Source organism: Monodelphis domestica, chromosome 2 (assembly GCF_027887165.1).
Source record: "Monodelphis domestica isolate mMonDom1 chromosome 2, mMonDom1.pri, whole genome shotgun sequence".
Classification (NCBI taxonomy): domain Eukaryota; kingdom Metazoa; phylum Chordata; class Mammalia; order Didelphimorphia; family Didelphidae; genus Monodelphis; species Monodelphis domestica.
The window spans coordinates 489,091,232-489,104,600 of record NC_077228.1 but is presented as its reverse complement, the minus strand read 5'-3'; the positions used below and the strand labels follow the sequence as shown (position 1 = coordinate 489,104,600).

Below are 13,369 nucleotides of genomic sequence, written 5' to 3'. Positions count from 1 at the left end.
AAATGTAGATGTAATGTACAGTGATGGTGCTATGGAATTATGAAATCACAGAACGCCAGAGCTGGAAGGTACCTTAGGGGCACACATTGCCCAACCCCCTAATTTTAAAAACAAGGAACCGAGAGCCATGGACATTAGATGACTTGCTCAAGGTCATCAAATTTTGGGGCACAGCAATGCTATAACTCAAAGGTTTCGCCTGAGTGCCTGGTTGTTGGCCCCCCTCTCTATCAAACAGGAGAGTTGTGGAACGGAAGACCAAGGGGAGAGTGAGGGTCAGAGGCCTGGGGGAAAGGGCCACTAAAACCTGAATAATCAAGGGAAAAAAAAAAGGAGTCGTCTGGGGTGAAGGGTGGGAGAGGACCCCACCATCCAGTCCTTTGGTTTTTCTAGCCTGGGGTAGGGGGTCGTATCACCAGAAAGAATGTGGGAGCGAAAAAGAAGAGCATTAACTTCAGGTGGGCAAACACTCTGGTTTTAGAAAAGCACGAGATGTACTCTCCTGGGGAAAGGGAAGACTCTAGCAGAGAAGAAACTACATGTCCCAGAATCCTTTGGGTCGACAGAATTTAACTGACATCATCACCACCCAATACAATGGTCAAGAGGCTGCACTTCCTATTTCTGTTACTCCTCTTCCTCGAGGTTGGTTTTTTGTTGTTTATTTTTAAAGGTGTCCAGAGACTTTTCCAGTTCCCTCACAGATATAGGAGCAAGTTTTCCTTAAAAAGGTGACTCCGGCCTGATGTATAACCGGTACCGTCCTATACTGCAGTAACTCCTTCCTCCGGCAGCCCACTCACCTACGCCCTCCATTTTAGTACCGCCCTCTCCGTTACGTGATTGGCTATGACTGATTCAATCCAATGGTAATTGGTAAGATTCAGTGTCATTCTGGGTAGAAGCGTGGCGGGTGCGTGCAGCAGGGGCTACCTAGGATAGTGATTGGACTCACCGGAGGACGAGGTGGAGGAGGCCGGAGTTGGCCTTAACGTTCAGGAGTAGCTGCGAGAGGAAGAGGGAGAAAAAGGCCATGAACAAACAGCCCCGGGGTACCAGCGACCGGGCCCCGCCCCGGCTACGTAGTTGAGGGAACCTTTAGAGGCAGCGGGGGAGGAAGGGGGCGGGGCGCGCGCTGGAGTTTGGCACGTGAACAGGGAATGTGGGGGGGAAGAGGAGTTGGAAGGTGGCACGTGCTGTGACAGAAAATGGCGCGTGCGCCCTGGAGGACCACGTGGGGGCTGGGGCCTTGAGTGCTGTGGGGGTGGCGGGCGTTTGGGGAGGGGTCTTGGGGAAGTTGATGAGTTTCGGAGTGGGGTTTAGTGGTGGCCAGGGACTTTGTAGGTAGGATTTAAGCACAGAAAGGAATGGGATGGGGGAAGGCAGCAGCTCTGGGGCAGGTGGGAATCAGCCAGGGAGAGAAGACACTGGTTGGTCCACAGGTTAGTAAATTGCTTGCTGGAGATGTCATGGCCAGGTATTGGGGGAATTTCCTTCCTTTTCCCACTTCTGGTTTTTTTCTGTCTGCCTATCCATCTTGGAGCGACTATACCAATGATCTCTGTCTTTTTCCCTTTTGGAGTGATCCTAATCCCTCTGCTGCTTCATTGTAGACATGTCTTGGAAAAACCTCGGGGAAATGTCAATAAAAGAGCAGGAGCAAGGGCCCCAGGGAGCTGAGGCCAAGATCCCTAGCCAGGTCTCCCTTGGAGGCCTAGGCAAATCTCGATGTCCAATGTGCATGGAACTCTTCAAAGTCCCCAGGATCTTACCCTGCTTGCACACGTTTTGCACAGCCTGCCTAGAAGAGCTGGAGCCCTTCTCTGTACTGATGTTGCGAACACCAGACTCAGAAAAGACCTCGGAGAGGCCATGGCTCTGGGATAAGCAGCCCCAGCACCTGGAGCCCCAGCTTAGCATCCTCTGCCCAGTCTGTGATACAGAGGTTGATCTGCCTCCTGGAGGAGTGAAGGCCTTAACCATAGACCATCTGGCAATAAATAAGGTGCTGCTGCAAAATCTGCAAGAGGACAGGCCGTGCCTGGTGTGTGATCTGTGCAGTGACAGGGAAGTGGATAGTCGATGTCTCACCTGCAGGGTGAATCTCTGCCAGTTCTGCAGCCAGGCCCATAGGTAAAGAAGGGGTCACCGTAGTTGTCCTGGAGCTAAGTAGAGGGTGCAGAGTGGCCTGACATAGAAACTCCCTATAGATGCAGCTGGTAGCTTAATGGATAGAGAGCCTAGAGACAGGAGGTCCTGGGTTCAAATACAGCCTCAGTTATATCTTAGCCCAGTGACCATGGACAAGTCACTTAAACCCAGTAGCCTAGCCCTTACTATTCTTCTACGTTAGAACCAATACATAGTATTGAGTTTAAGATGGAAGGTAGGGGTTTAAAAAAAAAAAACTATGGAGAGGAAAACTTTATAATAGGGTTAAAATAGACACCCATCTTTTTTGGATTGGACATTAAATGCTAACTACATAGAAATGGTGCCAGGCAAAAAAGAAAATCCCCAACAGTGAAATATTGAATACAGATTTGTCATTTTGTAGATTGACAAAACATAGACAAAGGAAAAATGACTTGCAGTGGCAGGTAGTAAGTAATAGGCTTGGGACCAGAAGTCTGGTCTCCTGACACCCATTATACTGCTTTTAACATGATAAAAGCTCAGAGTACAACCTGAATGGTTCTTCTGCATGTATGTTAACAGAAAATTACTTTCAGAGGTTGTACGAGGCATTGGAAGCGATAGTTTGACTCGGGGTGACCTGCTGCGGTTGAGTGAGGTTGGTCAGTGTGTGCTGACAGTGTTGCATGTCTTGCTTTTGGATGTCTTAGTATAGTGAGCATACCAACTCCTAGATATTTCAGTGCCCCTGAAGTTACTCCCTGCCCCCTTAGCATACATACATAAGTGACCTTAATAACTCAAGTTCCTTGTCCATTATTTTTCTTTTTCCTAGTGGGGCCATTGGAGGACTAGTAGTGTTTCTTTTAACAGGGAATTGTGAGATGATTCTTACAACCCTGGCTAGATGACAGATAGCTAACAGGTTCTCCTGGGTCTCTTCCTACATATTCCCCTTCTAGTACAGAATCAGGCTAGTTTTGTTACTTAAATGGATTCCGAATTGCTGGGCAAACTTTATAGTTTTGTTTAGTTAGGATTGGTCACTGATCTCTGAAAATCAAGGTAATTAATAGGGAACTTACAAGAAAGCAGCTTATGTCAAAGGTGCTATTGACTATTAGGTGCTTTTCTAGTATTTTTTGAAGTGTATTATGAGTGTTTGCGAGTAGTAGAGCTCTCTGAATTAGGAGCAAGGGGATGTTAGAAATGACTGTGGAATGGAGAAAATTTACATTATCTGATTTGGGGGAGTAGCTACTGGATGAGAAAGTGCCCTTCCAAAGCCTTGAGCTTGGATTTGTTCAGCACAAACTACTTCATAATTTAGTTCCCTTGAGGGGTCATTGCTGAGTCATTTGGCAGATTTTCCACCTCCTACTGTAGAGTTTCATTTGAGAGCTCCTTTCCTGTTTGCCAAAAGGCAAACCATTCTGCAGTGTCTTGTTTCAGTTTTTTCAGCCATAGGTAGAGAGATATAATCTCCTTTATGTTCACTGGGACCTTTGGAAATTTACTGCCCCTGTGGCTTGAGATAACTTGTTAGATGCTCTGAGATTTTAGGGTTGAATCTAGAACTGAAATTGCCCAGCTTTTAGCATACCATAATAACCATGGCCTTAATCAAGAACTTGTTTGTAAGCTGTGTAATATAGAGCCTCTCCTGCTTGTTACTAGAGTTCTAATGGCTTTTGATACATAATAGTGGCAAAGAGACACATTTAAGTTTGATGGAAGGAAAAATTTCCTACTCAGCTGTATTCAAGAATGGAGTGGGCCATCTTGGAAGGCAATGGGTTCTCTTTAAAGAAGATTTATCAATTCTAAGACAGAAGAGTGGCAAGGATTAGGCAATCAGGGATAAGTGACTTGTCTAGGGTAACACAGCTACTAGGTGTCTGAGGGCCAGATTTGAACCTAGGTCCTGACTTCAGATCTGATGCTCTAATCTATCCACTGTGCTACCTAGCTGTCCCTATAGAAGATTTCCAAATGACGGCTGTATGATTACTTGTCAGCTATATTGTAGAAGGGGATCCTAATTAGGTATTGATTAGATAGCTTCTAAGGTCCCTTTCATTTCTGAAATTCCATGGCACTTTGAATATTCATTCATTTAGTAAACTGCCTTGTATTCTTTTTTTACTTGTACCCCCAACACATTTATTCCTGGTCACGAGTCAGTCAGTGCAATGATTTAATTTTTTCACAGAATCAGAAACATTGAGTAACTTGACCCAAAGAAATGGCAGGAATGAGCTTAGAACCTATAACTCCCTAAATTTCATAGCCACCACTCATTTTATTATCATAATCTCCATCTAATCTTGTCCCTGTCTGTTTTATCTAGGCGGCAAAAAAAAACTGCTTTTCATTCTATCATGCCCTTGAAAGACTTGAAAGGATACAACCAGATTGGGAAGGCAATTGTGTGTTCCATCCATCCTCCTGAGGAGCTGAACCTCTTCTGTGAGCAATGTGACCAGCCAGTGTGCAGGGACTGTGTGTTAGGTGATCATCGGGAGCATACCTACGACTTGGTCAGCAATGTTATCTACAAGCATGGGAACTCCATTCGGGATCTCCTCAAGAGTACCCAGCCACATATGGGGACCTTGGAGAGAGCTCTGATCCAGATCGAGGGTGTGGGCAATGCTCTCCGGAGCCGCATGGACGCCCTGTCTTCTGATGTCCGAGAGTTTTGTGATGGCTACATTATGGCGATCAGAGAACACCGGGACCAATTGCTGAAGCAACTGGAAGATGTCCGGATCCAGAAGGAGAACTCTCTACACCTCCAGAAACTTCAGGTGGAGCAGTTGCTGGCAGACCTTCGGACAGGAGTCGAGTTCACAGAACACTTGCTGAATAATGGCACTGACCTGGAGATCCTTGTCACCAAGAAAGTGGTGGTGAACAGGCTGAAGAAGCTCAAGAAAACTGACTATAGCATTGGCCCTGGGTTGGATGACGGCATCTGCTTCTCTCCCCAAGAGAAGGCAGGCCAGTATGGTGGCTATGAAGTTTTTGGGGCCATTCTCACCAAAGGGGTTGATCCCTCCAAGTGCATTCTCCAAGGGGAAGGTAGGAAAGCATTTCTTGTTCATCTCTAGAAGGCTTTGGGGATGGACTTTTCCTGCCAAGGTTCATGGCCCAGCTCTCACCTTGAGAGTATATCACTTTGAGTCAGTTTATTAAGGCAGAAGGGACACTGAGAAATGCGACACTTACATCCTTCATCTATAGTTACCATGAGATGTTTAATAGACCTTCTTCTTTAAAGGGTCATGAGGTTTACATTTTTTTAACCTGAGGAAAGTAGCAGATGCCCAGCAGCTCAAAGACTCTGCCTTTTTTTCTTTAAAGTGGACAGGTAAAAGAGGCATAGAAGATGACAGCACTGGTTTAGCTCTATAGTTTTCATATATAAACTTACATGTTTCCACATTTTTAGACTACCTTGTATAATGAGCAACCAAAGAGAAGCAAGGGAGACAGATAAATAAGGGTCCTGTGAATTCTTCCTTATGTGTTCCTGCTAGATCAGCATGTCACTGTCATTTTGGAAAAGGAAATAGTAAAAATTCCATTAGAATATTGGAATTCTTTTCCCTATATTCTGTCCCTCTGAGAACAGATTGAGCTCTTAGACTTCTGGATTGTTATAGATAGAAGGCACCATCAAGACCATCTAACCCACCTCTGTCATCTTATAGATGAGGAAGTTGAAGCCCAAGAATGGTGATTTGATTTCTCCAAGACCATAGCTGGTTAAGGGGCAGAATTGGGAATCAAATCCAATTTAGCATGTTTTAAAACAACTTCTATTTCACAAGTTAACCATGTTCCCGAGTCATCCTTCTTTAGTAAAATCTCTCCCATAGGATATTGGAAATATTTAGGATTGCCCAGCCTTCTTTGTTTGCCATCTAGCTGTAGTGTAGCCATAGCCAGTCCACATCTACAAGACAAGTTAGCAAGCCAGCAGTAGAGTTTGGGGTGAACCATGGGAGATTCCCAGGGGAAAACTAATTTAGGAAGACCAGATCCCTCTGGTATTTTGTTCAGTGACCCAGAATCCCAGGAGGAAGGGGAGCCAGAACCAGAGATTTCTGCTCCAGTAGTCTAAAGAATCATCCTGTTGGAGTTTCCTTGGAGTTTGGGTTCCCCAGGACACTCAACTCCTTCTGAGGACTGTAGCTCCTAGAAAGAGTCCACCTCTCTCTCATTTATATAATTTAGAATATAGTAGACCCATGCCCTAAATGTATCTACCCTATGGTGGACCTTGAATAAGAATAATAATGATTAAGGGTAAGGAGTTGTGAAGGCTAGTGGCAGAGTCTAAATAAAGTCTTAGAAATAGGAACCTTAGGGGCAACAATTGTAGAAAGGGCTAAAAAAGTGGCATCTTTTAATTCTTCTGATCCTAATATGCTTTAGCTCTTCTTCAAGTACATTAATTTGGGACATTCAAGTCACTTGACTTTTCTGGGCCTCAATTTCTTCTATTTAAGTAAGCTGAATCACCTTTAGATGAACCTCTGTAGCTTTCAGGTTTCAATGATGAACCCCAAAAGGACAGCAGGAAATGCTGATGGTTTGGCCCATTTCGCATTTGGCAGTGATAGTTGTTGAGATTACCTTCAGTCTTCAGGGTGGTCCTGGGGCCACATGAATTTGGATTGCAACTAGATCTGGTTCAGGAAGCTTACAGTTAACCTGAAGGTTCATTTTCTGACTCTGGGTATGACTTAGGTTCAGGTTTCCTATAGAGTTGCCACATGGCTAGTTTTTGTGGAGAATGCCCGAAAATTCTTCTGTCTGAATTTCTGGTTCAGTCTAGAGGGTGAGCTTGGGGTATGTTCCAGGGTACATGGACAGCTGTTTCATAACAAATAGCTTCCAATTAGGGGGGTACTAGGCAGTCACTCTGAAAAGTTAGAAAGTATCCCAGATAAGGCAAAGGTACATTTTTTTTCTTTTAAGACTATGGAGTAAACTGTGGTCTAATATGAGTACTTCCAGTCCTTTTAATTTTTTCCTTTGAAATAATTATTTAATAATGCTTGCTTCTTCAGACATCCAGAAAGTTTGTGAAAAGCAGAAAGTCACTTTAACCCTGCTCTGCAGAGATATATTGGGGGAGCACATGGGCAGAGGTGGAGAGCACATCCGAGTGAACGTCATCCATAAAAATAAGGACTGGTTGGTATCCAATAGCTAAACTTCATGGGGTGACACATACCTAGAACAGAAAACTCCAGACTCCAGTATTTGAGTATATAAGTACAGTGACTGTTGTCATAAGCAAAGCTGCCCTCTTCAGTATGCTTTGAAAATTTTATTTTAAAGCAGATTCCCATTGGTCACACCTTTCCCTCTCAGAAGAATGTTGTGTTGGGGGAGGGGTGAGAACAAGAGGTCATTCTTTATCAGTTATAGGCAAATTGGTTATTTTGTGGTTTTTGTGATCATATACAGTTTACTTTTCTGGGGTCCTCTCTGAGAACCATGTCTCAATCTTTGGAAGGATTTTTTTAAAAAGTTAAATCTGAGGCTCAGCCATGGAATTCACTGGAAGAAGTACTAACTCCTCCAGTGGCAACAAGGAAGGCTTAAATAGTAATTCCCTTGGCATTTTGGGGACCCCCTAAGTATGAGTGGTTCCTAAAATCAATGCTCAAATGTTGTACAACCATAGTAGGAATGTGTGAATGAGTCCTTCTTGAACTCTTGTCCCCATCCAGTGTTCTTAAGACGATGGTTCAGGATAACAACAATGGGACTTACACTATTTCCTTTAGCCCCGAGGAACTTGGCCTCTACACTGTGTGCATCTTTGTCAAAGGGCAACATATCCAGGTGAGTGAGATGGCCACTAGTAGTTATGCTGTCCTGAACACTTTCACCATCATAACCCTTTCCATGATTTCTGTATTATAAATATCCCTCATTTGTTGGCTGGCTGCTTTGGAGGAGCTTGAAGTTGAATTTGTAACCAGATTGTTCTTGTGAATAAAGGATGTGCGCTGGAGCACAGGGCAATGGATACAATGTCCCCTATCCCCCTCCTCTTCTTCATTTAGTTCATTCTCTCAATCAGGATATACATGTATTAAGAAGCCTATAATGTTGGAAAACCATCTATTGAAAGACAAAAATGCAGATTTGAGAAAGTCTCTGTCCTCATTCCTCAACCTTGATGCCTTCTGACCTTAGTGGGAGAATTCAGGGAGGATTCCACTTTGTCCACCTTGTATTTGTATAGCTCCTTACTATTAGCCTTGAGACCAGAGATGTAGTCTATTATACAAGTCTAGAGACATTGAAATGAGAGTGGTCCAGTTTTTTCTGTCTATGACATCTAAGCATGAAATTTTAGATCTGAGCCTTGGAAAGTGGTAGTAGGCAGTCTATGCAGCTGATTTGGATCCTGCATTTCTTTCTAGCAATATGGGATAGAAAGGACATATAGATACTTGCAATTTGATAGGGATAAATAACTTCAGAGATTAGAGTAGCTCATAGGAGAGTTAAATTGAAATCAATAGTGTAGGTAGTTTGTCCCCAGATATATTTATATTTGCCTTTCTAGCCCACAGACATCTGCATGCTTATCTGCCTTCCTGTTCTAAGTGGGAGGGGCACATCTATGATTATATCCTGTGGATCAAGCTGTAAATTGAATAGGCAAAAAGGGATGGCCAGACATGATTCCAGGAGCTCCCAAGTACCAAAATATATTTAGGATTGTGTTCACAGTATTAGATAGTATTAGGCGTTCCAGGAATTCACAAGATATGCCTGACACTTACAGAAGTAGACCCACTTAATTGGGTTGTGTTGGAACCACTAGTGCACACAAAAGTATACATGGTTCCACACTATAAAATATGACAGGATCTCAGATTGAGTTGAAATGAGACTTTAGAATCAGGAAGGGGGAGATGAGAATAACCACATAAACCCAAAAGATTTAGTAGTATTACAAATAAATTAGTATTATGAATTATTTTAGTTATATTATTTAATCATGAATTATTACTTAGGACATAATCCTGTAGTGCAAAATAGCCAGGAGACATTGGTGATAACTGTGACTCACACATGAAGTCTCTGAAGTTCAGCTGCCTGGAACACTGCCTTTTAACATTTTCAAGGGCCCCAAGGGTCTGTTGTGAAAAATGAAAGAAGGTCCAGTACCCCACTTAGCATGAACACACCTACAGATTTTACCTCCCTGACTTTAAGCTTCTGGAGGACAGGCATCATACTTGTGCTGCTTCTGCAATACCTGGAACTATTATGTGCTGAAAATACATACTTAATGGGACCTGTTGTCCTCCTCTGTTTTTCCCCCCCTGGCAAAGGGCTCACCATACACAATGACTGTGAGGAGAAGGTTCCGCCAGCACCAGGGAGTCTTTCATTGCTGTTCATTCTGTTCCAGTGGAGGCCAGAAGAATGCCAGATGTGCCTGCGGAGGGACCATGGCAGGTGAGGAACCTGCTGCTGTTAAAAGGCCTTAGTTATTATTAACACTGACCTATAAGCTCCTTCTCTTGTCCTGCAGCCACTGGATTTGACTTAATTGTGGGTCTGCCCTGGAAACGCAGGAAGTCCTTGTGCATGTCTGAAGGGTTCTCTTAAGATGTCTAAGAATTAGGCTGCAGATTTGAGCACGTTCGAGTTACACATTGAGACAGCCAATCCTGATTTTGAGCCATTCAAAGTGAACTGTGGATTCCTCTTAAAACATGAAAAAAAAATTCAGTTAGGCCAGTTCTTATTTTGCACTTAGTTGGGAGAAAAATGTGCATTAAGTTTCTTCATATTTATTTGGAATAATGGTAGAACAGAAAATAGATTTCAGGATGTCCACCCTGACCTTGCACTCATGCATTTTTCTATACCCTTTCTCAAACGTTGCCTTGTCTGTTTTTCCCTTTTAACTAGGCTTCATTCAGCTGGGTACAATGTAGTCAGAGGACCTGAGTTCAAATCCTGCCTGATATTTACATTGATCTTGGACATGTCACTCTCCCTGGGCCTGTTTATTCTTCTGTAAAATGAAGAAATTAGACTAAAAAGTCCCTGAGCTCTCTTCCCACTCTAAATTTAATCCCCCTAAAACAAACCGCATCCCCTTTTGTTTACCAATTTATTTAATGATAAAAGTTCTGGCTAATGTGGTGATTGACTGATATTAACCTGTTGTTGTGACGTCAGATGAAAATGTTTATAAAGCCTTTAAGTGCTTCGGCCAGTGATTATTGTTAACAGCAGTGCCGTGGCCAAAGCTGGCTCTGTTAAGCATTGTTTTCTAGGGCTTTCTTTCTGAAAGTGGATGCTTGGTCTTCCCCCACTCCACCATACCTAGGCTTCTGCTCATAAGTTAACAGTAAGCTTTCTTAAACCATCGCTGTGTGCAAGGCACAATGCTAAGCCCTGGAAATATAGATAAAATGAAAATCTCCGCCTTAAAGATATCCCTTCCATCATGGAAAAGCATGAATGCAGGAGACAGAAAATATGTACAAAGTGGTTATCATTGGTAAGCCTCATTTTCAATGGAATTTTTAGAATTTAATCTAATATTCCTTTCGTTTGTGCTGGGCAGGTGGGTATCAAGGTTGTGGACATGGACACAAAGGTCACCCAGGCCGTCGTCATTGGTCATGCTGTGGAGGGACAGAGGAGAATTCTGAATGCTTAGGGGAGATTCCCCAGAGGAGTCTGGTCAGGACGGTGGCACTCTAAAAAGGCCCAGTTTGCATGAATGTCAGTTACCAAGAAGACCTCAGGCCTTGTGGAAGAGCTGTTGATTAATTCTGAAGAAACCACTAAAATAAATGTGCCTTTTCTTACCATCTAGACCTGTGTATCTATGTTACTGAGGTGGTGGTTGGGTTGCTCAGCATCCACATGAAGCTTAGGACTGGTGTGGTCTTTGTATCACTGACCCAAAGTGTCTCTCTCATTTTATGTCCCTGATTACAAGGGAAAGGGCACATAGATTCACATGAAGGCATGACATGTTATTACCACTATTGGCCAAGAGTCATTATGTTTCTTACTGATAGTGGATCAGTAGCATTTTTACCCATAAAGGGACTATGCTACTACATAATGATATTGAAAAAAAGGATATTTTCTAATCTAAATAGAGCTTTCAGTTTCCATAGCTGGACATTTCAGGTTACTAGAGTTAGAGAAATACATTATAAGATTTCATTTTAGTTAATAGGAGTAATTATTTGAGTACACAGTTAGATAAACATTTGATGTCCTTGTGGTACAATTTTCTCCTTTGAGGTTGAAAGACTGTTTATACTTTAGCATAAAACCTCTCGAACATTTTATCTTGGGTGCCTTTTGGAACACATACAAACTAGACTTTTTGTGGTGTACCTCATTTAAAAAAATGTTACATAAAAAAATACAGCTTTTTCTTGAATTCTTTTTCCTGAGCTTTTTCCAAGAGATAATTTATATGACTGACGTAGCCAGGACTATTCTCATTACCTCAACATCAAGAGAATAGCTCTGAGTGAAGAAGTCTGGTTATGTTACATCATTCTTCCACCCAACCCCCTAGGCTATTAATGAATCAAGTTCAGAACTTAAAAAATCAAAGGAGGGAAATGTATCATGTACTTCAGACCAGGGTACACTGGTAATTGGATAACCCTATTATTAAAACATCCTGCTACAGGGGAAAAAAATGGTAATATATATTTCTAAACTTTGCAAACCTTAAAATGCTATATACCTGAATTACTGAACAAGATACTTCTTATAAAAAATCAAGTACAAACAGGAAAATGGACAACTTGTGAGAGAAAATGACTTTTAAATGTAATCCTCGGGATTTCAGCTATCCTTTGTAGCAGGCACAGCAAAACGAGTCATCTGAAAAGCCAAGACTTGGTGATTCAGGAAGTGGCAGCAAATAGTTTCAAAGAGATCAAGGTTAAATTGTCAATACTGACATACATATATAGGGCATCCTTAAAACCTTGGTGCAATTTTAAGCTTTAACAACTTAACCATAGATGCTACTACTTAACAAATTTAATTTTTGAAATATTCATGTTTCTTATTCAAATTCACTATCACTGCCATCTTCTGCTGTCACTCTAATTGATGTCAGAATTTGTAAAAACTTCTGACAGTTGCTGAAAGTTTGGCATTTGCAATCCAAGCCTTCATATCATTCAGAAAATAAGGTTTTGATGTATATGACAGTTTCGACATGACAAAAGAAATTTCAAATGGAGATTAGATAACTGAGGCAGCCAAGCAAAGTTTCTCAATCCACTGGACTATAAAAACATCAACTAGATACTTGTCCCCCATGCAGGATATGACAGGATATCCTGTTTGTTAAAACTAAAATGTAAGAGAAATGTAAATAATTAAACTTCCCAATAACTTTTGTAAGTTTGTAGTAATTATACTTCTGAAGTTATTAAAGCTCAGAATTGCACTAAAACTGGGGATACCCTGCATATAAAAACATTTATGGCAAAATATATAGCTGGTGCTATAGCTAAACTACCAACAAAAATTCACCCTCTTCAGAACATTAAAAGAGCCACATTACTGAATGAAAGACAAATGCCATAGTCCTTAACTTCTTCCTGCCAACAGATTGTTTGTTTTAATAGTGAAGGAAAGGATACTTGGATTAAAGATGTTTATTAACAGAGGAAAAAGTGGGAAATACAAATTCTTGCCTTATTCAATAAAGAAAAGCCTTCTATATCAGCATTCCAAATAATTTATGAGGATAGAAAGGAGCCAATGGAACAGCCTACCACCTATATGTATTGTACTATCTTTGTAATCACATATATAGTAATTCACATATATATAAAATCACATATATAGTAATCACACATGTATAGTAATTGGCCTCTTACCAAGGGTGTGGTCAGTTTTTGGTTTAAATGATACCTACAGAAATCCTAAAAGCAAAATAACCCTCAATCTTGTATTTTTGTGCTAAGAGTGCCTTAAGCCCTATTTCAATATACTTTGCTTTTTTGTAAGCTCACCTTTATCAATTTTCTGGCAATGTCAACTTTTGTTAGATGACCAGAAAGAGGAGCTGTGCTTATCAGTGGCATCTAACACAACTTAGACAAGTATCTCTGGGCAGTCTGGGAGCAGCTCAGAGCCATGACTCCCAAGTAGTGCCAATAGGAACAAAGAAGCATGACTAGCC

At 41.8% G+C, this 13,369-nt stretch overlaps 1 protein-coding gene across 5 annotated transcripts; it reads left to right on the top strand.

Annotated features, from left to right (window-relative positions):
* Positions 1–106: 106 nt before the first annotated feature.
* Positions 107–11,013, top strand: TRIM45 (tripartite motif containing 45). 5 transcript variants are annotated; one of them, XM_007485271.3, is made up of 7 exons: positions 107–645; positions 1,614–2,133; positions 4,487–5,220; positions 7,218–7,344; positions 7,887–8,001; positions 9,510–9,636; positions 10,760–11,013. In XM_007485271.3, exons 1-7 carry the CDS (start codon positions 540–542, stop codon positions 10,897–10,899), a joined length of 1,869 nt encoding a protein of 622 aa, XP_007485333.1. In that variant the 5' UTR covers positions 107–539; the 3' UTR covers positions 10,900–11,013. The 5 variants fall into 5 exon arrangements, with proteins under 5 accessions (XP_007485333.1, XP_056675238.1, XP_016284595.1 ...); XM_056819260.1 differs by lacking the exon at positions 107–645 and adding an exon at positions 730–869; XM_016429109.2 differs by lacking the exon at positions 107–645 and adding an exon at positions 733–876.
* The last annotated feature ends 2,356 nt before the right edge of the window (positions 11,014–13,369 follow it).